At 31.5% G+C, this 24,477-nt stretch overlaps 1 protein-coding gene across 5 annotated transcripts in view; it reads left to right on the forward strand.

The window, feature by feature from the left end:
- LOC145265452 (uncharacterized) overlaps positions 1–24,477 on the forward strand; it is a 95,625-nt gene that overhangs the window by 9,293 nt on the left and 61,855 nt on the right. For all 5 annotated transcript variants that reach the window (XM_080121310.1, XM_080121307.1, XM_080121311.1 and 2 more), the window contains exon 2: positions 1,436–1,480. In XM_080121310.1, the coding sequence (XP_079977436.1) occupies positions 1,436–1,480 (45 nt within the window). The remainder of the gene's footprint in view (positions 1–1,435; positions 1,481–24,477) is intronic.

Consider the following 24,477-nt stretch of genomic DNA (forward strand, 5'->3'; position numbering starts at 1 on the left):
AAAAAATATAAAAGATATTAACAAATACAAAATATATTGTTATACTATAAAAAATATAAAAGATATTAACAAATACAAAATATATTGTTATAATATAAAAAAATATAAAAGATATTAACAAATACAAAATATATTATTATAATATAAAAAAATATAAAAGATATTAACAAATACAAAATATATTGTTATAATATAAAAAAAAAAGATATTAACAAATACAAAATATATTGTTATAATATAAAAAAATATAAAAGATATTAACAAATACAAAATATATTGTTATAATATAAAAAAATATAAAAGATATTAACAAATACAAAATATATTGTTATAATATAAAAAAATATAAAAGATATTAACAAATACAAAATATATTGTTATAATATAAAAAAATATAAAAAATATTAACAAATACAAAATATATTGTTATAATATAAAAAAAAAGATATTAACAAATACAAAATATATTGTTATAATATAAAAAAATATAAAAGATATTAACAAATACAAAATATATTGTTATAATATAAAAAATATAAAAGATATTAACAAATACAAAATATATTGTTATAATATAAAAAAATATAAAAGATATTAACAAATACAAAATATATTGTTATAATATAAAAAAATATAAAAGATATTAACAAATACAAAATATATTGTTATAATATAAAAAAAAAGATATTAACAAATACAAAATATATTGTTATAATATAAAAAAATATAAAAGATATTAACAAATACAAAATATATTGTTATAATATAAAAAAATATAAAAGATATTAACAAATACAAAAAATATTGTTATAATATAAAAAAATATAAAAGATATTAACAAATACAAAATATATTGTTATAATATAAAAAATATATAAAAGATATTAACAAATAAAAAATATATTGTTATAATATAAAAAAATATAAAACATATTAACAAATACAAAATATATTGTTATAATATAAAAAAATATAAAAGATATTAACAAATACAAAAAATATTGTTATAATATAAAAAAATATAAAAGATATTAACAAATACAAAATATATTGTTATAATATAAAAAAAAAGATATTAACAAATACAAAATATATTGTTATAATATTAAAAAAAAAGATATTAACAAATACAAAATATATTGTTATAATATAAAAAAAAAGATATTAACAAATACAAAATATATTGTTATAATATAAAAAAATATAAAAGATATTAACAAATACAAAATATATTGTTATAATATAAAAATATATAAAAGATATTAACAAATACAAAATATATTGTTATAATATAAAAAAAATATAAAAGATATTAACAAATACAAAATATATTGTTATAATATAAAAAATATAAAAGATATTAACAAATACAAAATATATTGTTATAATATAAAAAAAACCGAATGTATCACGTTTTTATTTACTTTTATTATAGATGGCGGCCCAAAAAAATTCGAATCTAGAACAGCCCAAAACATCAGTGAGTATCTTTCTCTCTCTCTGTTCTATCTGTCTGACTGTCTCTGTATTTCTGTCTGTCTCTGTCTGTCTGTCTGCTTCTCTCTCTCTCTCTCTCTCTCTCTCTATATATATATATATATATATATATATATATATATATATATATATATATATATATCCTTACATCATCAACGCTCTGATCCCCATCTGGCATCAATTGTGATGGATGGCTCTCGTCTGGGTGAGGCCCCGTGTTTTGACAAGCTTCTGGATTTGACCTTTACTCCTGATCTGAAATGGAACATGTACATCAAGTCTGTTGCCAAGGTCGCTGGAAAGATGGTGGGATCCTTCTACCGCTCCAGAAGATATCTCACTACTGATGCAATTCTCTATCTATATAAAAGCCAAGTACGTCCAAGGATGGAATACTGTTGCCATATCTGGGCAGGAGCTGCTAAAAACAGCCTATCCTGCCTTGACAGAGTACAAAATAGACTTCGTGGCTTAGTGGGGATGCCCTTTTCTCTACCCTGCAACATCTCTCCCACAGAAGAGACGTTGCGAGCCTATCCTTGTTTTATCGTTATTTCCATGGCAGGTGCTCGTCTGAACTCCAATCTCTGGTCCCCCCTCGCCAATCTTTCACGAAAAACACCCGTCTAGCTGAATCCACTGTGAAAAATTTCCCCCACTCTATATCTGTGCCTAAATCAAAATGCGGATTCCATGAACAAAGCTTCTTTCTTAGAACTGCACACCTGTGGAACTCTGTTCCGTCTGCCTGCTTCCCACCAGACTACAACTTCGATGTCTTCAAGTCCAATGTTAACAAAGTCTTAATGAACCGCCCCCTTAAGTATATACTTCGTCAAATCTCCACACTGACGTAATGTACTTGCAATAACCGTTATCCCTGAGTGGCTTCTGGACCTTGATAAGTGGTGATCACTGTGTAAAAAAAAAAAAAAAGTATATATATATATTAATAAAATTAAGGTGAAAAAAATTTCAATAAAGACAAACCTATCTGGATAAAAAAGCTCCGGTTGATTAATTTTCCAAGAATTTAAGTTGATTTATATTTTAGCTTTCTTATTTTTTCTTTGTCTTTTTCTTACTTTTCTCTTATTTCTTCCAGACTTAATTTGCCCTTTCCCTTTTTATTTATTTTCGGACTATCATCTCCATCTTATTTTATAGTTGTTGTTTCACAACGTTTCGGCCAACTATTCCTCTGGCCTAAGTTACTGACTTCCATAGTTGCTATCGTCCCACCATGTTTTGGCCAATTAAGCTCTATCCACTCGCCATAGACCCCGAAGGGTGATCAAGGAACTATAAAGATCAGGATAATTTTTTTCCACAAATAAATAAAAATATACAAATTACATTTCCTAAAGAATTCCAATAATTAAATAATTAATTTTTCCAGTTTAATTTATTTTTTATAATTAAAAATTTTTTTTTATCAGAACTTCATTGTAACATTTTTAAATTTTTCCAGAATTACCGAAATTTATAAAAAAAGATTTTAAATTAAATTTTTTTTAAAAAGTCCTTTTAACGGTTTAAAATGTTTTTATAATTAAAAAAATACTTATTACTTATTAATTTAACCAGCAACAATTTTAGGTTTTTAAGACTTATCACTTTTTAATATTTTTTAATATTTTCATAACGCGTTTCGAGCCTAGTTTTAACTCTCTTCAGATATTTTTTGGTTAAAAGTTTTTCAGTTAAAAATTTTTTAGTTAAAAGTTTATGAAATTTCCCTTTTGGAAGAACATTTTAGTTTCGTTAGTACGAATGTGTTTTTGAAGAGAATGCCAATATGAGATTTTCTGCCTCCAATGGGGGGCAGGAGTTCAAGTGGTCAATGTTAAGTCCATTTGGTGTGTGTGAGATCTTTAGGAGAAGAAATGTAGGTGCATTATTCTCGTAATAATTATTGATTAATAATCACAAAAGCAATAAAACACCTCCTTGAAACAAATAACAACACAAGAGGTTTATTGCAGAAGAAAGATGAGATTGTTTCTTGAACTGAAAAGAAAGAAAGGGCAAAGGAATCTGTCTGGTTGGGTGTCGTCTGCTGAATGACGGATGGCAGTAGCCATTGAGTAGCGGTGTTAGGAGTGCCGTGAGAGAGATCTGTTTTGGTCGCTGGCTGGTGTCTCTCCGCCCAAATCAGCTGAGTTTCCAAAGGGCTAAAAATAGTCCTTTACGGGACAGCTAAAATCAATGCACTCTGCCAACCTGTGAATCACATGGCAAAGGTTATTGATCCGCATTTATAAAATAGTTCGTTAACTGCTACAAATATATTTGGTAAATATTTTTATGAGTTTTTTCCTTTTGATGTGTGTGTGTGTGTGTGTGTGTGTGTGTGTGTGTGCGTGTGTGTGAGTACGGAGGTAGGGATAGAAGGCTTAATTAGGTGCAAGGTCGATCCCCAATATAAACATATATACACATATACATATATATACACGCACACATACATATACATACATGCATACACACATGGACATATATAAGTAAAGTGGAAAATAAATGATAAATATATAAAAATAAGAGTATACACGCACACGCACACGCACACACATGTACATATAGACATATACAAGCACAGACACATATACAAGCACATACACAAGCACAATACTCACACACACACTCACACACACGTACATATAGACATATATAGACATATACAAGCACAGACACACACACATGTGCAAGTGAGTGTGGGTGTATGTGTGCATGCATATGTATGTGTATACTCCTATTTTTATATATTTATCAATTATTCTCCATTTTACTTATATATATGCATGTGTATATATTTGTGTGTATATATATTTATATATGTATGCATGTTTATAAAAGGAAAAAATCACACCCACATCCAATGTGGGTGTGACCCGAAACTAAGCAAATGACTAGAAACAAAATATACTATTCCGCCCACATTCAATAAAAGAAAATCTCCCTAGACTAAGGCAATTTTAATCAATGTATATATTTATGCATGTATATATGTATCTGTGTGTATGTATATGTATATATGTGTGTGCATATATATTTAAAAACAAACAAACAAACCATTAACAACAACTAAACGGACGTGTCCCACCTAAAACTACCATGAGGAAAAAAAAACAAAAAAAAACGAATCTTGCCAAGGGCGAGATTCTTCACCGAAATATATTGATAAACATTGTTTTTAAATTGTTTATTACTTTTTGCATTGGATGGCTTCAAAACGTATTTTATATACGTGTTCTATTTAATATATATATATATATATATATATATATATATATATATATATATATATATATAGTACAAAATTTTGTTGAAATTCAAAGACTTACATTAATATATATATATATATATATATATATATATATATATATATATATATATATATATATATATATATATATATATACTAGCCGTACCCGGCCACGTGTTGCTGTGGCTCAGTTTGTTAAAATGGAACACATTCCTCATAAAAAATTGCATTTTGTTTATTTTATTATTTTTGCAATTTTTTTTATCAATAAAAGTTGGTTTTTTTTCCCAGGAAAAGGTGAATTTTTACCATAAATTATTAGGAGAAAGTTTTTGTTTCTTTTTTTTCAGGAAAACTTTTTTTAAAAGTAAGTTGGCAGTAAACATTTCTTTTTGAAAATAGAATTTTTATTATAAAAAGAAAAGACGAATATTTTATATGAACACTGTAAATAGTTAGGTGAAAGTAGAGAAAAGTTGGATTTTTTTTTTCAAGAAAATGTACAAATTCTTTTGTCAACAGATGTTAAGAAAATAAACGGAAAAAATACTCCCATCATTAATTAATTCTGCAAAAAAATAAATAAAATGTTGGTTTAGTGTTTCAACATTTGAACAACGCTCGGCTGAATCCGGTGATTGCTGGTCGAACCCTAAACTAATTGGAATCCGGTGCGGGGTGGGGGTGGGGTTAAATTCTGCATGAGTACCATTCTTTTTTTTATATTTGGTTTATTGGAAAGAGCATAAAATTTCACATTGACCCTGAAAATATCGTAAAAATTGAACCAATAGAAAAATTTTGATAGTATTTTAAAGTTTAAAAGTTGAAAAATATTTAACTCGTAAAATTCTATTGATATTATTACGTAAAAAAATGGCTGCATGAAGGCACGCCGGCATTTTGTAAACACTGTTTTTTTTTAAAATAATATTTCTATTATTTTTTAAACAACTTTAATAGTTTATTCTGAAAGTATATTCCATATAGAAAATAAACAACTCACTTTAAAAAGAGAAATTACGAGTTTTTTTTTATATTTTATTCGCAGTTTTCTGTTAGGGGTGTCAAAAATTCCTCCGAATTTCTGGTACATCTAGAGTTTCTATTCTTTTTTTTTTTTCTTTCTTTTTTTTTCAATATTTTAAGCAGATTTGTCACTCAGCTAGCAGATTTGGTGCTTCTACACTTTATTGCCGAAATTGGAGACGCCATTTTTTTCACACACTTGCTATCCAAATCTAGGGGAGACATCATTATATGGCCGAACGATTGCTTCCGGAAAGGGAAAGAATAAATTTACCAAAATTTACATTTAAACGGAACGATAAATCAAACTAAATAAATTTACCACAATTAACATTTATTACTTCCTTAAACTAAAATTATCATTTATTACTTCCAGAAACTTGGTAAACCGATATTACTGGAGAAAATGAATCTTGACAATTCCAAAAAATATTTAAAATTATTTATTTGTTCGAAAAGAAAACCCAAAAAACAAAACAAAATACACAAACGAAAAAATAAACAAACAACAAAAAAACTAATAATGGTTTTGTTTTGGTTTTCAAATGGCGCTCGCTAACCTATTATGAATGTCATTTCAATTTTGTTTTTAATAAAAAAAAAAAAAAATTGTTCCATGAAAAACTTTCCCGTTCTCATCAGTTAAATCGAAACATTCCCAATTAAACAATTACGGTTATATGTTCTCTTTCACTTTCTTTATTTACTTTTAAAGCAACATTGGACTTTTATAAAATAGTTTTTTTTTTGTTTTGTTTTTTTTTCGAACAAATAAATAATTTTAAACATTCTTTTGAATTGTCAAGATTCATTTTCTCCAGTAATATCGGTTTACCAATATATATATATATATATATATATATATATATATATATATATATATATATATATATATATATATATATATATATATATATATATATATATATATATATATATATATTTGAAAAAGGATATTGTAAAACCTGAATCTTACTTGAAACTACTATTAAAAAATAGCGCGGTACCAATAAGTGCATAAGCAAACTTTTCAAAAAGAAAAATATTTCAAAAATATTTAGTTTATGCTTGCAAAAAAACAAAAAACAAAAAAAAAAACCGTAAATGTTTTAAAATAAACAAGCAACAACACGTAAATGTTTGGAAAAATAAAACTTAAATATGCTTGCAAAAACAAACAAAAAAAAAACGTAAATATGTTTGAAAAAACAAAAAACAAAACTTAAATATGTTTGCACCCCCCCCCAAAAAAAACATGTTTAAAATTAAAATATAACAAAAACATTTATTTTTATTTCAAGGGTGGCACTATATACATTTTGTGCTTCCGTAACTGGGTGGACAGACAGTAACGCCACCTATAGTCAAACGGAGGAAACAGGCTCTCTCTTTCTTCACGATTACCACCAAGTTTCTGGAAGTAATAAATGATAAGTATAATTTAATTTAACGTTTCCGGAAGTAATAAATGTTAATTTTGGTAAATTTATTATTTCCCTTTCCGGAAGCAATCGTTCGGCCATATAATGATGTCTCCCCTAAATTTGAATAGCAAGTGGGTGAAAAACAATGGTGTCTCCAATTTCGGCAATAAAGTGTAGAAGCACCCCATATTTTTGTGGTTTGCTATTTTTGCCATAAATTGTTAGGTGAAAGTTCTTTTGTTTTTTTCAGGAAAACTTGCACTTTTTTTTTTTTTAAAGAAAGTTGGCAGTAAACGTTTCTTTTTTGTCACATTGGGTTTGTATTACTGTACACATAGATTCGAAAAAGTTGTCTAAAAACAAATGTATAACAAATAAATGTTATCAAAGGCAAGATAAGTTACTTTTCTGCCAAACTGGATATATTTTTTGTGTTTTTTCGAAGAGTTATAAGCTTGGAAAAACGGGGTGGAATTATTCACTATTTTTCACGAAATTTCTGACACGCCTACCAATCTACCCATGTTAAGAACGGCTTTCGGAATAGACACCCCTAACCTTGCCAGCATACCCGAAAAGCTATAAAAGTTGATGTGTCGAATGTGAACGATGAGTTGGACGTAATGTAAAAATGTACCAAATTTAAAAGGGAACGAAATTCAAATTTCCGTTCCATTTTTACAACAACCGTAAAGCAGAGCATTCTATGCAAATTTTACCTAACTTACTGTATTAATGCTATTTTTTTTAAGCAAAAAAAAAAAATATTTAGGTTTGGCTATAAATTCTTAAACTCATTTCACCCTAAATAATTTAGGTGACTGAAATAGGAATCTAATTGAATCTTTAATTTCCTGACTAGTATTCGAGAATTCATTTTTCTTCGAGTTATATCAAATTCATTAATACGGACTTTAGGGGCTTTTTTCGTAATGTTACTGTAAAAATTATGTTTTATTAAAAATAAATTCTTGCGTTTCCTGTAGTAGTAAAGGTATTTTTTGTTCAAACAAAATAAAACATTTTCACTAAGAGTTAAGTAAAAATAATTAGTTCATTATATTCTGCGATCATTATCTGATAAATACTGCAATTTTCATTAAAATTGGTTACTTACCTAATTTTTGGTGAATTTTTAAGTAAAGGGAGGGGGCAAAATGTCTGTACACTTGAGCGTCGGCATTCATTTTGTCTGTACCAAACATTTTTCGATGAATATTTAATAGGAAAGCGACCACGTGTGGTTAAATTTATCAATAATCATGTGATTACACCCATTGAAAATTTACCGATATTGTAAACACATGCTGTTTACATTAAGCCTGTAGTGTTTTTTTAGTGATGCAGTGTTGGCAACTGAGATTTAAAAAACCCCGCGAGATCAGGAGAAAGAAATGTCCAGAAAATCGCTAGATTTTTACTTTTATCATCTGAAATTTTCAAAAATCGCTAATTCCCCCCCCCCCCAAACCTCCCTATTTTAACTTCCTACCATAAAAAAATTATAAATATAGTATATTCAATATATAAAATGTTCCGTGTTTTCTCACTATATGTTTCTGGAATTATATTGAAGCGGTTAGCTCCCGTATTTTATCAGCTAGTTTTACCTGTTTTTTCAGAGAGGGTATTTTTTTTTTTTTGTAGGAAACAAATCATAAACTCAAACTTTTTATAATAAAAATTAAATTGAAATATATTGCAAATTAAACATCACAATAATGGTGCAACATATTTTGAAATTAGAAAAATAAAAAAACAAAAAAACTTTGTTTTAGCATGTTAAAAGTATGTAGGTTGGTAGATAATTAAATTCTACTGTATTGATATAATTATTTTTTTTTTTGCTGTTGTTTCTTGCTTTTTACAATTTTCGACTAAATACTTCTAAATTTTGTATTTTAAACTAAACTTCGGAGGTTGGAATTCCCACCCCCCACCTAAAATGTACTTGGAAAAATCGATTTTATAGCGAGATTTAAGAATGGTTAGCCGAAAAAAGGTGAAAAACAAAACAAGTAATCAATAAATAATTGTTAGCAAAGGCAATAAATGCTACTTTTTTTGTACTTACATAAATGAATTTATTTTATGTTTTAAAGTGTTTTCAAGCGCTTGTGGGTGTGTGGGTGCGAAATATCTCCAGATTTTCTAGAATTTCCTGCTAGATTGCAAACAAAATCTCCAGATCTAGCAGGAAAACCGTTAAATTAGAAACACTGGCCCCGTGACAGGAAGCGGTAATAAATAATTGTCCCTAAATAAAAAAAATGGCCTATCGGTACAAAGAAACCCACCTATTTATCATAGAAAAATTAAGTATAATGTTATAATTAAAAAGAAATATATAAAAACACACATGGATATAGTAAACATATTATACCAAAACGTGGAAGCCATCCGTCCAGTGGTTTTTTAGACAATTAATTGTGAACGAACCAAGAGTTACATTTTTATATATATATAGATATCTACTAGCTGTACCCTGCCACGCGTTGCAGTGGCTCAATTTGGTGTAATGGAAAAATTTAATAAAAAGAGAAAATGCATGTTTCTTATATTAGTACAGCAATCCACTGCAAAAAGTGAAAAAGAAGGCGAAAATGAAAAAAAAATGGTACTCTTGCAGAATTTGATCTGGATCCTCGGGAGTTTCTGTCAATCATTCGTGGTTTGGACTTGACCAACAATCAGTGGATGAAGCCGAACGTAGCAAAAATGTTGAAACGCTAAATGTTTTTTTTTTGTTGTTGTTTTACAAAAATGTGAGTTACTAATTAATATTTCGTTGATGGTGGGGGGAGGGGGTTACCATACACAGATTCAAAAAAGTTGTCCAAAAACAAATAAATGAAAGCAAAGGTAAGGTAAGTTACATTTCTACCTAATTGGATAATTGTTTAGTGTTTTTATGTAATTTGACGTTCATATATAACAAAATATTTTATTGTAGATTTCGGTGTGCTAAAAACAAAGCTGCAAACCGTTTCCGTAGCAAAAAGAAAGTTTTCATGATATTCATGAAATTACTTTTTCGAAAAGTGGGTGATCACTTTTCAATGTAAATTTAACTTAGAATGAGCTCCCACTTTCTGGCCACCTGAGAGAGGGGCATTTTTCTGTGTTTTTTGGCTAAAAAGTTTTTTGTTTGATTTCTTTTGCATGGTAATAACCCCTGAACTCTGGGACTATTTTCCATTTCACAGCCGTAGCCTTCGTTTACGCTATGTGTGAGCATAAACGAAAGCTGTTTAGCCAATAAACATGGGAAAAAATCCCCCCTCTCTCAGGTGGCTAGAAAGTGGGTGCTCATTTTAAGTTAAATTTACATGGCAGTTTTGGTACGCAAATGCATATTTAACAGTTTTCGTTTATGCTCACGCATAGCATAAACAAAGGCTACGTCTGTGAAATGGAAAATAGTCCCAGAGTTCAGGGGTTAATACCATGCAAAAGAAATCAAACAAAAAACTATTTAGCCAAGAAACACACAGAAAAAAAAAAAAAAATAGCATCCATTTTGTTTCTATCGAATTCATTTGCTGTTTTTATTGAAAACTATTTTCCCCCGGATTTTTTATATAATTTTCCATTAAGGGCCGTGCATCTTACGTTCGTAAATAACAACATTTTTTTTGTAGATTTTGGTGTGCTAAAAACGAATCTGCAAACCGTTTCCGTCGCAAAAACATAGTGTTTATGATATGAAGAAATTACTTTTTTGAAAAAGCGGCGATCACTTTTCCATGTAAATTTAACTTAAAATGAGCACCCACTTTCTAGCCACCTGAGAGAGGGGGGATTTTTTCCCATGTTTATTGGCTAAACAGCTTTCGTTTATGCTCACACATAGCGTAAACGAAGGCTACGGCTGTGAAATGGAAAATAGTCCCAGAGTTCAGGGGTTATTACCATGCAAAAGAAATCAAACAAAAAACTTTTTAGCCAAAAAACACAGAAAAATGCCCCTCTCTCAGGTGGCCAGAAAGTGGGAGCTCATTCTAAGTTAAATTTACATTGAAAAGTGATCACCCACTTTTCGAAAAAGTAATTTCATGAATATCATGAAAACTTTCTTTTTGCTACGGAAACGGTTTGCAGCTTTGTTTTTAGCACACCGAAATCTACAATAAAATATTTTGTTATATATGAACGTCAAACGGGCCTTAAAGTAAAATAATACCGGATTTTTTGGAGCAGATTTGCCATTTAGTTGTACAAATATCCTCAAACCAGGTAATCACTAAAAGAGACTTTTAAAAGTCGTCACCTGTATCAGGCAAAAGTTTAAAACCACCGATTATATGCCAGCCTACGTCATGGTAACATATATTGAGTGAGTTCCTAACAGTATTTTGTATAGTTTTTTAGTTTAAACTCATTTTCCCAAAATTTCCACAAACTTAACGTATTCCATACAGTCTGCCGCCATTTGTATTTTTCAGATATACTGATAAACATTGAATGTTTTTGAACCGATTATACATTACATAAAAACACTAAAATCTTATCCAGTTAGGTAGAACATTTACTTTTCTTGCCTTTGATAACATTTATTTGTTATATATTTATTTTTTAACAAGTTCTTTGTATCTGTGTTTAGTAATACAAACCCTTTTCATTTAATGTAACGTTTAGTCGGCTCGAAAAACAGTGTTTATCGGGGTATTTGAAAGCTACAAATGGTGGTGGACACTGTTGATTACTTTAAGTTAGAGAAAGTGAGTTAAAACTAAAAAGACTATATAAAATACTGTCAGAAACCCACCGATTATGCTAGCCTATGTCATGGTAACATATATTCGGTGAGTTTCAAACACTGTTTTGTATAGTTTTTAGTTTTCAACTTACTTTCCCAAACTTAACGTATTCAACAGAGTCCGCGACCATTTCTGTTTTTTGAGCCGATTAAACATTTTACATTACATAAAAACACTAAACAATTATCCAATTAGGTAGAAACGTAACTTACCTTACCTTTGCTTTCATTTATTTGTTTTTGGACAACTTTTTCGAATCTGTGTATAGTAACCCCCTCCCCCCACCATCAACGAAATATTAATTACTAACTCACATTTTTGTAAAATAACAAAAAAAAAAAAAAACATTTAGCGTTTCAACATTTTTGCTACGTTCGGCTTCATCCACTGATTGTTGGTCAAGTCCAAACCATGAATGATTGACAGAAACTCCTGAGGATCCAGATCAAATTCTGCAAGAGTACCATTTTTTTTCATTTTTGCCTTCTTTTTCACTTTTTGCAGTGGATTGCTGTACTAATATAAGAAACATGCATTTTCTCTTTTTATTAAATTTTTCCATTACACCAAATTGAGCCACTGCAACGCATGGCAGGGTACAGCTAGTATATATATATATATATATATATATATATATATATATATATATATATATATATATATGTGCGTATGTATGTATATATAAATCGATAGAGAGATAATTAGATTTTAATATATATATATTTTTAATTATTAAACATCTTTAATATGTTAGTACTTGTGTTGAAAGCTATTTTATTAATGTTGGGCTGTTTGTAGTTTTCTTTCGTTAATATTGCTTCTAGTAATATATATATATATATATATATATATATATATATATATATATATATATATATATATATATTATAAAAGTGGGAATATACTCAATGAATCTTTGATCTATAGACTTGAAATTTGGTATATAGGGATTCAGACACGTGGAAAATTTTTTAATCCATTTTCATCCATTCAAAGGATACTATGGGATCAAAATGTAAAAATTGATATGTCGGGGTTCATTGGCTTTTTAAGCTTCTTTATATTAAAAATGAGTAAGTTTAGAAAATACAATTTATAGATCATTTTAAACTGGTTTAGTGGCTATCGTACTTGACTTAATGTCTTTAGGTTTTGGTTTCGATCTCAGCTCGAGTTTTTTTTTTTTACTTACACCAAGTGAATTGTATAGAAAAAAAACATAATAATTGCAGTTTCGTTTCGTTGTTTTTACTTTTTGCAGGAATTTAACGTTATGTTTAATAGCAGGAAATGCCAAGTACATTTTCTACTACATATATATATATACTAGCCTGGGTGCCTGGCGGTGCCCGGGTGTTTGTAAGTGTGTGTTGAACAAAAAAAAAGAAGTTGTAGTAGCCAGGCAGGCTCGAACCCATGATGTGAAGCCGGAAAAGAAAGTGGAGGTATATGTAAGGGTGTTGGTTGAGCAAAAAAAAAAAAAAGGGGAAATTACGAGTGCAAAAGAAGAAGTGGTAGTATGCAGGCAGGCTTGAACCCGCACCCTAAAGGAGGAAAAGAAAGTGAAAAAAAAAACATGACGTGTTAGCTGTTGCATCCATCGCCAAACTGGAAGTGACGTAGGTTTAAAGGCTAGACAATCGAAAAGAGACGATGACTTTTGAAAATATCGGCAACAAAAGCGACCCCTCCCTGTAGAAAAGTACCCAGTTGAGGGTGAAGGAATTATAGCTTTTGGCCAATTTTTCGATATTTGTCGTCCGAAGGGTTGAGCTTGAAAATGCTTCTGATCTTGTGAAAATCCATCGCTTCTGTAAAAAGTTTTTGCGGGACATACAAACATACATAATACATACATACATACATATATACATACATACTGAATCATAGCGTGGATGAAACGCAGAATATTTTGTGTAGCTTAATCGCCAAATATATTTCATAACTTACTATATATATATATATATATATATATATATATATATATATATATATATATATATATATGTATATATATGTATATATATATATAAACATATATACATATACATATATATATATACATACATACTTTAAACAGACAGGGGAGATTTATATTATAGACTAGCGGGGGTACCCGGCGTTGCCTGGGTGTTTGTAGGTGTGTGTGGTGTTAAATAAAAAGAACCCGGGGGGGGGTAGGATCGAACCCGAAGCCCTGAGACGAAGTTTGAAAATAAAATCGGCCAGCCAGAATGAGTTAGTGAAAGATGTTTGAATTTATTTAAGTAAGAACGAAATTGACAGGTGCGCGCCCGGAAGTAGTCGAGCGTGACGACGACGATGACGACGACGAAAAAGATTATGTAACCACCTTCAGATCCTCCGTCTGTCAGATTAGCAAATGAGGCATCACTATAAGCAACAATCTTGAGATGATTGAGATCTCCTAAGTCAGGAATATCTACCTGGAATTTTTCTTTCTTGGCTTTCTTTACTACTCTATTGGCATGTTTTATACATTCCACATTGCTTTGTTTGAGGATGTAACTTAATGCACTGACATGGTAGCTGAGATCAGGTCTGATCTGTGTAGCCAGCCAGTTAAGTTGGCTGATAACTTGCCTGATTTCAGAAATTTTTGCTGTGGATATTTTGTCGTTAATATTCCTGCCAGTTTCCACTGGGATATATTTCAATTTCTGTACTCATTCTGTCCGAGTTTAATATTTTCCCCATTCTGTCTGATGTTTAATCCTATGGACTGAAACTTTGCAATTTCTTCAGATTTAACTGCAAATAGTTGACGGATTTTGCCAGTGACTTTTCTATGAAAAATCTCTGACCCTGCAAAGCAAAAATCATCCACATGGGTAGCAATTATACCTTGCAATTTGTTTTCGAAATGCCATGTAAATATAGCCTGATCATATTTTGAAGCTATAGCTCCTGACTTCGTCAGTTCCTCCCTGAGTGTGAGATACCAGGACCTAGAGGCATCGGTCAAGCCATATACACATTTGGCGAGTTTCCAAATGTAGCCTTGGGATACATTAGCTTCTTTGGGAGGATTCAGATAAATCAGTCATCCAACTTCTTGTTTTGCAGAAATGCTGTTTTGATATCCATGGATTTATCCATGGATTTACATGCCATTATAGCTAATGCTATGCGTAAATCTTCTTTGGAGCATGTAGGAGAATCATTTCTTAGATTCTCAGCATCTTTATCCTGAAAACCTTGGGCAACGAGTCTGGCCTTGAATGTTTGTTGGTTATTGGAATTTTTGCTAAACTGTAAATCCATCTGGTGGAGACTTTTGGTTGGCCTTGATCCGGTACTGTAACATAGACTTTATTTTTAACCCAACTCTCAAGTTCCTTTTGTTTTGCTTCCTCTAGTTCCAGGCTATGATGGGCAGAGGTGATCATTACTTCTTCCTCAGTGCAGGAATCATGGTGCTCTTCATTTTCTTCAGTCTCATCAGTTTGCCAATCAGAAACTCCATGTTCAAAATCCAACCAAAAAGGTTCACCCTGTTCCATAACTACATTCATTAAATGTTCATTTTTACCAGTGGCTTTGCCTTCTCTACTTATGACATTTCACTTCTTCCAGTCTGATTCTGTGTCATTGGCAAGCTTGCATTTAATGATTTGTCCAGGTTTGAGAAGTTTAACTTTCCTGGTGGTGGTGTCGCATTTATTGGTTATGTCTTGAGTCTCCACAGTAGGGCGTTGTTCAGTGTTGTATGCTATTTCTAAATCTTCTAAAATATTCTCTTCGAAGTTTGACAATCTTGGGATCCTTCAGACTCTTGTGAGGTGCTCAATTCCTCGTTGTTACCTTCATTGTGATTCTGGTATGTTTCAGGGTAGAAAGCTAAACGAGACAGATGTAGGTGCTGCCATGCTTGACAAGCACCTGCTTGTTCTTCCACCCTATGACTGTCCCAGGCCCGAGCCACCTATCACACAAGTTCCTTTTGTAGAGAACAGCATCTCCATCTTTATAGGATTGGGTGATACCTGTTCTAACTTGGTGTTGGAGTGCTCGTCTAAGCTTTTCTGAAGATTCACTCGCTATGAAGTGTTTCCTGGCAGCATGCATAGCGTTAAGGTTATTTGCAACAATCTCACTGGTAGATACACCTTCTAGTGCAGGGAGTTTGTCATTAAGAAAACCAAGTAGGTTGGGATTTCTGCCAAAAACAAGTTGGTTGCGACTATATCCATGGACACTTTGAAGTGTATTTTCGGCACTTACTGCCCATGCGAGAGCCACCTCGAAACTGCAATTTGTTTCTTCTAGGGTTTTCTTCACCATTTCCCCAAAAATCTTGTGTCTTTCATTTAGCCCATTAATTCATGGGCTTTCAGCAGCAGTGGTACGAACGACAATATTCATATTTTGTGCCATGTTCCTAAACGCCTGGTTGTTGAATTCTCTGGCATTTGCAGTGAGAATAAATCTAGGGGTACCAAAATAAGTAATCCAATTTTTGAAAATAGTACTAATAATATCTGAGCTCTCTTTACCCGGAATTTTAGCTGCAACACTGTACCTGGTATCATGATCAATAAGGTGTAATACTTTGTTACCATTAATTTCTTTTATGTCCATGGCAATGTTCTCATTAAAATATGTTCCCAGTGAAAACCCCACGACAAGTCTGGGTTCAACCCTTTTGTATCTCATGCAAATTTCACAAGATTTGGGAATTTCCTGAAGTATCTTAATGAATTGCTTGTCTTTCATTCTGGTGCTCCTGACTAAGTCACATAGCTTTTTATCGCTAGGGTGATTAAATTATCTATGAAGTTTGGTGGCGATTTTTATTTTTTCTTGCCTATTTTTGTTGGAAATTTCTTTGGTGAACAAAATATGTTTGTACTTACCTCGGTCTGGTGGAGGTCAGGTTATGGGAATGTGGTAGTGCATTAGAAGTACATTACAGTGGGATTTTTTTTCCAAACGTGGTGATACTGTCGTTCTCGAAATTGAGGTTTGCGCTGGCTCTTTTCATTACTTTTTGCTCAGTAAAAGTGGTATTTCGGTGTCCACCACATCAGTGATAATACAATGACACATGGCAAAGTTGCTGTGTTCCCATCAACAAATTTGTAGCTTTTCTCTCCACCTCAAACTTTTATTTTTTGTTTTTCTGGCAGGGTTTCTAGAAAACACTCAAACCATTTTCTTCCACAAACTGTCCCAGATGCACCACTATCCAAGACAGCGGAGCCGAGCGTTTCTCCCAAAAACGTGCTGGTGCTGCCATATTCTTCATGCTCGTTCATGAGGACGATGTTAGAAACGAGCAAGTGGCCTCCTTTTTCAGTGTTGTCAATTTTGTCATACGGAGAGTTGCGAACCCAGTGGTATTTACACCCACACTTGAAACAAACACCGCTGCTGCTGTCACTTTCAACTTTGTGGTTTGAATTTCTTTTGATGTTGTTGTTGTAGTGTGTTGAATTTTGGTTGCGACCCCATCTGCCAGTACCGTGATTGGTGAGACTGGAATTTTTATCACCATGGCGGCGGCGTCCACTACGACTATTGGTGTAGTAGGTTTTGTCAGTTTCGTCAGTGGTGAAAATGATGTCAGATTCGGTTTTCACAGCAACAGGAGGCGTTTTTGGCGAGGAATGAGCTTCAAAGTCATTAAGAATTTTTTTTAATTGTTTGGACATCTCTCTGAGTGTCAGTTCCTGAACTGTGGCTTTTATTAAGCATTCGCTTTCGGGGGTGAGGTTGGCGCTTTGGAGAGCTCTGAACACCAGGACCAGCTCGGGCAGAATTATGTTAAATTCTTTCAACTTGGCAATGTGGCGCTCAAATTCTATTAGAAAAGTATCTATTCCCATGCCACTCTTTCTTCGGTGACTTCCGAACGCTTTGTATGCCATAAATGCTGCCTGATTTGCGTCTTCTAAAAAGAGGGTGTCCAACTTTTGATATAATATCTCCATTCCGTTTTTGGCATTGAGTGAGGTAAGATCCAATTCGAGCAGGGCTTCTCTCGCTTTTCCCTCCAGGGACAAAAGTATGACGGGGGCCCGTTTCCTTTCATCTAAAGTAGTGGCTAGTTCCCACATACGCATTTCTTTCTTCCAGGAATTGTATTTTTCTATGTTTAACGTTGGTAGGGGAATGTATTTAGAGGCCATGTTTTTGTTGTTGCTGTTTTTTTTTTTTTTTTTTTTTTTTTTTTTTTTGTACGCTCTGCTACCAATGTAAAAGCAAATAAACATGGACAACTGGAGTCGAAGAGCATTTATTTAACACGTGCGTACCGCTCGGGCTATATATTTCGAAAGTTCTTTTTACACTGTTTCCGATAGGGAAGTTAACTCTCTGTGTGGAGAGTGTTCAAGGGACAGAACTGGGTAAAGTTAACACCAATAATACAAACTGCATCACAAATTATAAAACAAACATTAAGAACACCAACCCATTTTCAAAACAAACCCACATCTAATACAGGTATATACACTGTGCCATGCCATAGTTGTCATCAAATATATGTTGGTGAAACTACATGGAGATTAGAGAAAAAGTTCAGTGAACACAGAAAAACATAAAAAACAAAAATTCTCTGAATGCATTATTCTCACATTCATTGCAGCATGGTCATTCTTTTAACTTCAAACAAGCAAAGCTCTTTAAATTCATTTAGGATTTAGGATAAATGAAGACTTCTTTAATCAGCAATTATTGCAAACTTAAACGATGTGGAGGTTCAATTACATACACAACATTTAAATTATAATGGCCATATTGATTCCAAAAATAACAAAATTCCATCGTATTCCTTTCAAATATCTAATGCCGATATGATGTTAAAAATCTCACTCACTTCATGCCACAACACTATGTACATTTTGAATGCTAACGATTGTTTTCGTTCTGAAATAGAACAAAGACATTCTTTTTGCACCACAAACACAAGTATATCTTCAAATATTGTACTGGTATTTTATTTTCTTCAAATTATTCATCTCAAGGAAATCTTGAAATAAAGACGAAACTTGGTGAACTGTTATTGTATTCTTGTTTTTGGAGTTTGTTACTTTTTCACTCCCCCCCCCCATATATATATATATATATATATATATATATATATATATATATATATATATATATATATATTGTGTATATTTAGGCAGCATTTTCTCATTTAGACAAATATTATTGAATAGCACGGAAATTCTAAATTGTATATGTTGGATCCATAATCGCGAGCGCTTTCGACAAAAAAATATGATTACCAAAACACTAAAAACAACTAAAAAATATGATTACCACAGATCAATTTACTTATATCCAACACAATCTCTCGGAAATTCTTAATCAGTTTGAACTCTCACATAGAACAGCTTTACAAAAGAAACTGAACACGTTGTACAAAGGCAACATATTACTCCCCCAGCAAACGCAAAGTTATACATTTATTTCTACAATATGCCTGAGGATGATAGAAGTACTTCTGTCGAAAGCGCTCGCGATTATGGATCCAACATATACAATTTCGAGAAGAACACAAAAAGGACTATTCGGAGATTGGAGAAGATAAAAAGGAAAATTGTAAAACAGAATAATTCCGTGCTATTCAATAATATTTGTCTAAATATATATATATATATATATATATATATATATATATATATAAAATTACACTTTGTCTCGGCAGCCGTGTCAAATGCATACCTTATTTTTCTTTTATTAATATTATTGGAATTTTTTTCCCTTTTCCTTGTACATATTTGTGAATTATTCCACGGATTTTGGCCTTTTGGGATTATTTTGGACCATCTTCCAATTGCGTGATTTCCTTGGATTTTACTTGTGCGCATGGAAATTTAATTAACTTTCTTGGATTTATGTTTTTGGATTTTACCGTCAATGGATAATTTACCTTTCACCAGACTATCCATTCACATGAAATCACCTTTTCTTCACCATATTCCCTCTGCTTCACTTTTTGTTATCAAGCAGGATCTTTGACTTACTTGCAGTTCCATCAAATACTTTTGTATGCAAAATCCGATTCCGCATTTTGCTAATTCCTACCCTCTGATGAGAAGGAAAGTATTTCTTCAAAACTCTGTGGATTAAGGACTATCAACTTATTAAGTGTTTCCTTTTCAGATTAAATATGTTTTTAACTCTTTTTCAAAGTGTTTTTTAACATGTTTTATTAACTATTTGCTCTTATGTATGTACATATATATATATATATATATATATATATATATATATATATATACACACACACACACACACACACCTCTGTTTAGCTTAATTGCCATAAATATATTTTTTTACTTTACTATCTAGCTCTACTCAGATATTGAATACTGAAAATCTGTACATATATCTCTTTATAATATTGCATGTATATACATTAAATAATAAAATTGAATACTCTATTTGGCATAATTGTATGAGTGGTAGTTAATTGGCTTTGAAATGGAGGATCATTCTTCAGTGGAGTCATACCTTAAACACTAAAGAACTGGTACTTGATGTATAACAGAGCGTATGTCGGGCCATGTTAAAATATCAGCAGGAGCCGTAAGATAACTGACTTGCGAAATTATTAGTAGCAGTAACCGGTAAAGCACATATGTAAATTAGGAACTGTTTGCAGGCTTGCATGACAAAAAAGAAATAAGGACAGCATGTGGGCAGGGAGAGAAGCAAAGGGCATGTCGGGAAAGATAGACGTGTAAAGTCAAAGATGAGAAATGGCCGGCATGTGATCTAGGAGAGGAGAAAAGTACATAAAGGGCGAAATGGATGTGTCACAGAGATTTTAAAGCTAATGTTGAGATGGCAGGGTTTTGCTAATATCAAGGCAGAAAAATGAACAGTAAAAAAGAAAAACAAGAAGCATTGTTTGGAAAGTGACAGTAATAAATGCCTTCTGCTAAAACACAAAAAAATTCAGATTTATTATTTTTGTTCCTTCGTGATCGTGCCGAACAGCATGGGTGTCCAAGAAAGGTTTGAAGTGTAACAAACATGGTTCAAGCGTAATTTGCTGAACACAGCATTAAAAGTAATCCTGATAATGGAGTGACACCCTTCTTTACACGTTGGTGTAGCAGCTAATGAAAAGGGAACCTTCGGGTCGCCCTTGACTATAGCTGACCATTTAGTTTTTTAAAAACTTTATATATCATAATTTTAAGAGAGAGTATAATATTCTCTTTTCACAGTTATGAAGGGAAAACTTATTTTTTAATATTCATGATTAAAAGTAAAAGGTGAAAAATTTTAAAAATCAGCCAACTGGTTTCACTCTCACCTGACAAGCGCTAAATCAAGGGATTTTTTCCCCTATAAAAAACTGTTTGATACAGCTCTTGTTAAGTAAGGGTGAAATCAGTTCGCAGACTTTTAAAAAGTTTTTCACTTTTCACTTTTAATCATGAATATTAAAAAATAAGTCTTCCTTTCATAAAGTGCGATGATATATATATATATATATATATATATATATATATATATATATATATATATATATACATATATATCGTGTCATCCTACACTGATGATTCCTAAAAGGATGGAACACTAGTGTCTGTAGGTATTTAAAAAAATTATTATAGTAAATGATTATGTCAGCTCCTTTAAGAACTTGGTTCTTATCGTTGAGTACTTTACAGGTGAAATAAAGTTGGTCGCTTGTGAAGATCATTATATTACAAGTTAGAAAAGCGTTTCATCCAAGCCATGAAAATTGTCAAACAAAATGTTTTTACTATAGGCTTTAAAAATAAAGGTACAAGATTCAATTTGAAATTTATATAAAAAAATGCACTTTTATAAATTTTACAAATTAAGGTATAAAAATTTAATTTAAATTGAATCAAAAAATTACCTTGGATTTATTTTATGTAATGTACATTCTGTTGCACTTTAAAAAAAAATCATTGAAAATTTTATATCTATATCATTAATTGCTAGATGAAAGTTAATGTTTTTAAATTGCAACAAAATGTACATTACATAAAATGAATCCAAGGTAATTTTTTGATTCAATTTAAATTAAATTTTTATACTTTACTTTGTAAAATTTATAAAAGTGCACTTTGAAGATAAATAAATTTCAAATTGAATCTTGTACCTTTATTTTTAAAGCCTATAGTAAAAACATTGGCCAATGACTCTTTATCTGAAAGTACATCTTTTAAACTCCTCGGCCTAACGTTCACAGGAAACATGAGTTGGAACAATTACATTGAGAACATTGCCAGGACTGCTGCGAAGAAGGTGGGTTCTCTCTACCGTGCTAGAAAGCTATTAACGCCTGAAAGTATCCTATACGTCTATAAGGCCACCATTCTCCCATGTATGGAGTATTGTTGTCATATTTGGGCTGGTGCATTTGCCACTAGTCTCTCGCTCTTAGACAAGGTTCAAAAGAGAGTCGCCAATCTGATAGGTCCTGAACTGTCAGCTAAACTTCAGCCTCTGTCCTATCGATGAAATGTTGCATCTCTCTGCCTGTTCTACAAGCACTTTAACGGTGAATGCTCTGACGAACTGCAAGCACTTGTGCCCCGTCGATGTAAATACCCCCGACAAACCCGACAAGCAGCTAAATCCCACCCCTTCACTAGTAGAGCTCCCTAGATACAAGAGAGCCTTTTACTCCAGTAGTTTCTTCCCCAGAACAGCTAGACTTTGGAATTCCCTTCCGGGTCCCTGCTTCCTTGACTGTACTGACATGCAGAAGTTCATGTGCAACGTGAGCCAACATCTTGCTGCCCAACTCCCTACACAGTACCCCTGATGCTTATGTCCCTGATAGTAGCTCCCTACAACAGAGTGGCAATGTACCTTGCTTGGGGTGAAAATGTAATTAAAAAAAAAATTTTGTTTAACAATTTTCATGCCTTGGATGAAATGCTTTTCTAACTTGTATCTTATCTTTTTAAGATTATATTTTGAAACTCTCCTTTTCTCTATTTCAGTTTGCATTTCTGCTCACACCACAACTAATTTTTGCAACCACCTTTTTGCATTATTGCAGGTCTGAATATTCCCTCTGTTTCAGTTTGTATTTCTCCTTACACCACAACTCATTTTTGCAACCCCCTCTTTGTAATACAGGTCTGAATAATGAGAAAATCTGAATTTTTTTAACAAAAACTTAAAAATAACTTTTTTAGATTAAATTTTTTTAAAACTTCCTTCAGAATAGAAAATTTTTAAAATTTAATAAGGAACATATTTCATATAGGTTTCATTAACAAATATTCAGTATATAACGAGAAAAACAGAGATGAAAATTTCAAAAGGACTGTATAACTGGTTACGGTCAGTAGTAGTCCTTACCAGCGAAAGTCTTTGTTATTGTTATTCTATTATTATTATTATTATTATTATTTAAAACATTTGTGTCCTGCTCTTTCACGCGAGGACTAATAATCATTAGATCACTCTGACAGACGTTAAGATATTTAAAAATAAATGTTTAAGTTTCAACGATATTTCTTGCAGTTAAGGTTGAACGAGACGGTTTGTTTCTTGCTAACAGAGTCAAAGATGACTTCGTTGCTGGGTTTGAATCTCCCGACTCGGCAGTAATTGTGTCACCCTACACTGATGATTCTTAAAAGGATGGAACATTATATATATATATATATATATATATATATATATATATATATATATATATATATATATATATATATATATACTAGCAAGCCGCCCGGTCTTAAAATACACATAAATATTATATTTTAATTAATGCAGAATTCTCATTTATTGTAAACAGAAATACTTTAGGTATTAAACGTAACGTTAAATTCCATAAAAAAATGAAGTGAAAAAAAAACAGAAAGAAACTGAGACACGTGCATGCGAGTATTATATCTTTTTCTAAACAGTCCACATCTTGTTAGCAAAAAAAAATACTTGAGCTAAGATCGAAACCAGAAGCCAAAGACAGTGAGTCAAGTATGATAACCATTAGGCCAGCTTGACATGCCCTGAACTCAACTAATCCCCCCATAGACAGTAGACCCCCGATTATACCACACCCCAACTCAAAAATACATCCATACATTGGACTATCCTCCTCCCGATAAAAACTAGAATATCTAACCACCTGCAATCGTTCTCTAATGAGACACCTAATCCTAACCCTAACCCTCTTTCATCATACCGATGGTTTCTTTGCCTAAAATAACAATTTTAATGACAATTGAAATTCTTCATTTCTTATTGTCCAGTGTGAAAAAAAGCTGGTTCTTGTTTCCTATATATATTAAAAAAAAAACAAAATTAAAAAAAACAAAAAAGTGTATTATGCACATACCGTGACGAAACAAAAAATATCATAATCCAAAAATTACTTAAATTGATCAAATAGTTTTATTTTTAAATAAGAAAATCAAATTTTATGAGTATCCGAAGAGTGACTGTCCATTATTGTGAAAAAAAGAAAAAAAAAAAAGAAGAAAAACTAAAGAAACAAGGGAGATAATTCAATAGTTCATCTTTA

The sequence above is a fragment of the Euprymna scolopes genome, chromosome 40 (genome assembly GCF_053919585.1).
Source record: "Euprymna scolopes isolate OS-2025 chromosome 40, ASM5391958v1, whole genome shotgun sequence".
NCBI lineage: Eukaryota > Metazoa > Mollusca > Cephalopoda > Sepiida > Sepiolidae > Euprymna > Euprymna scolopes.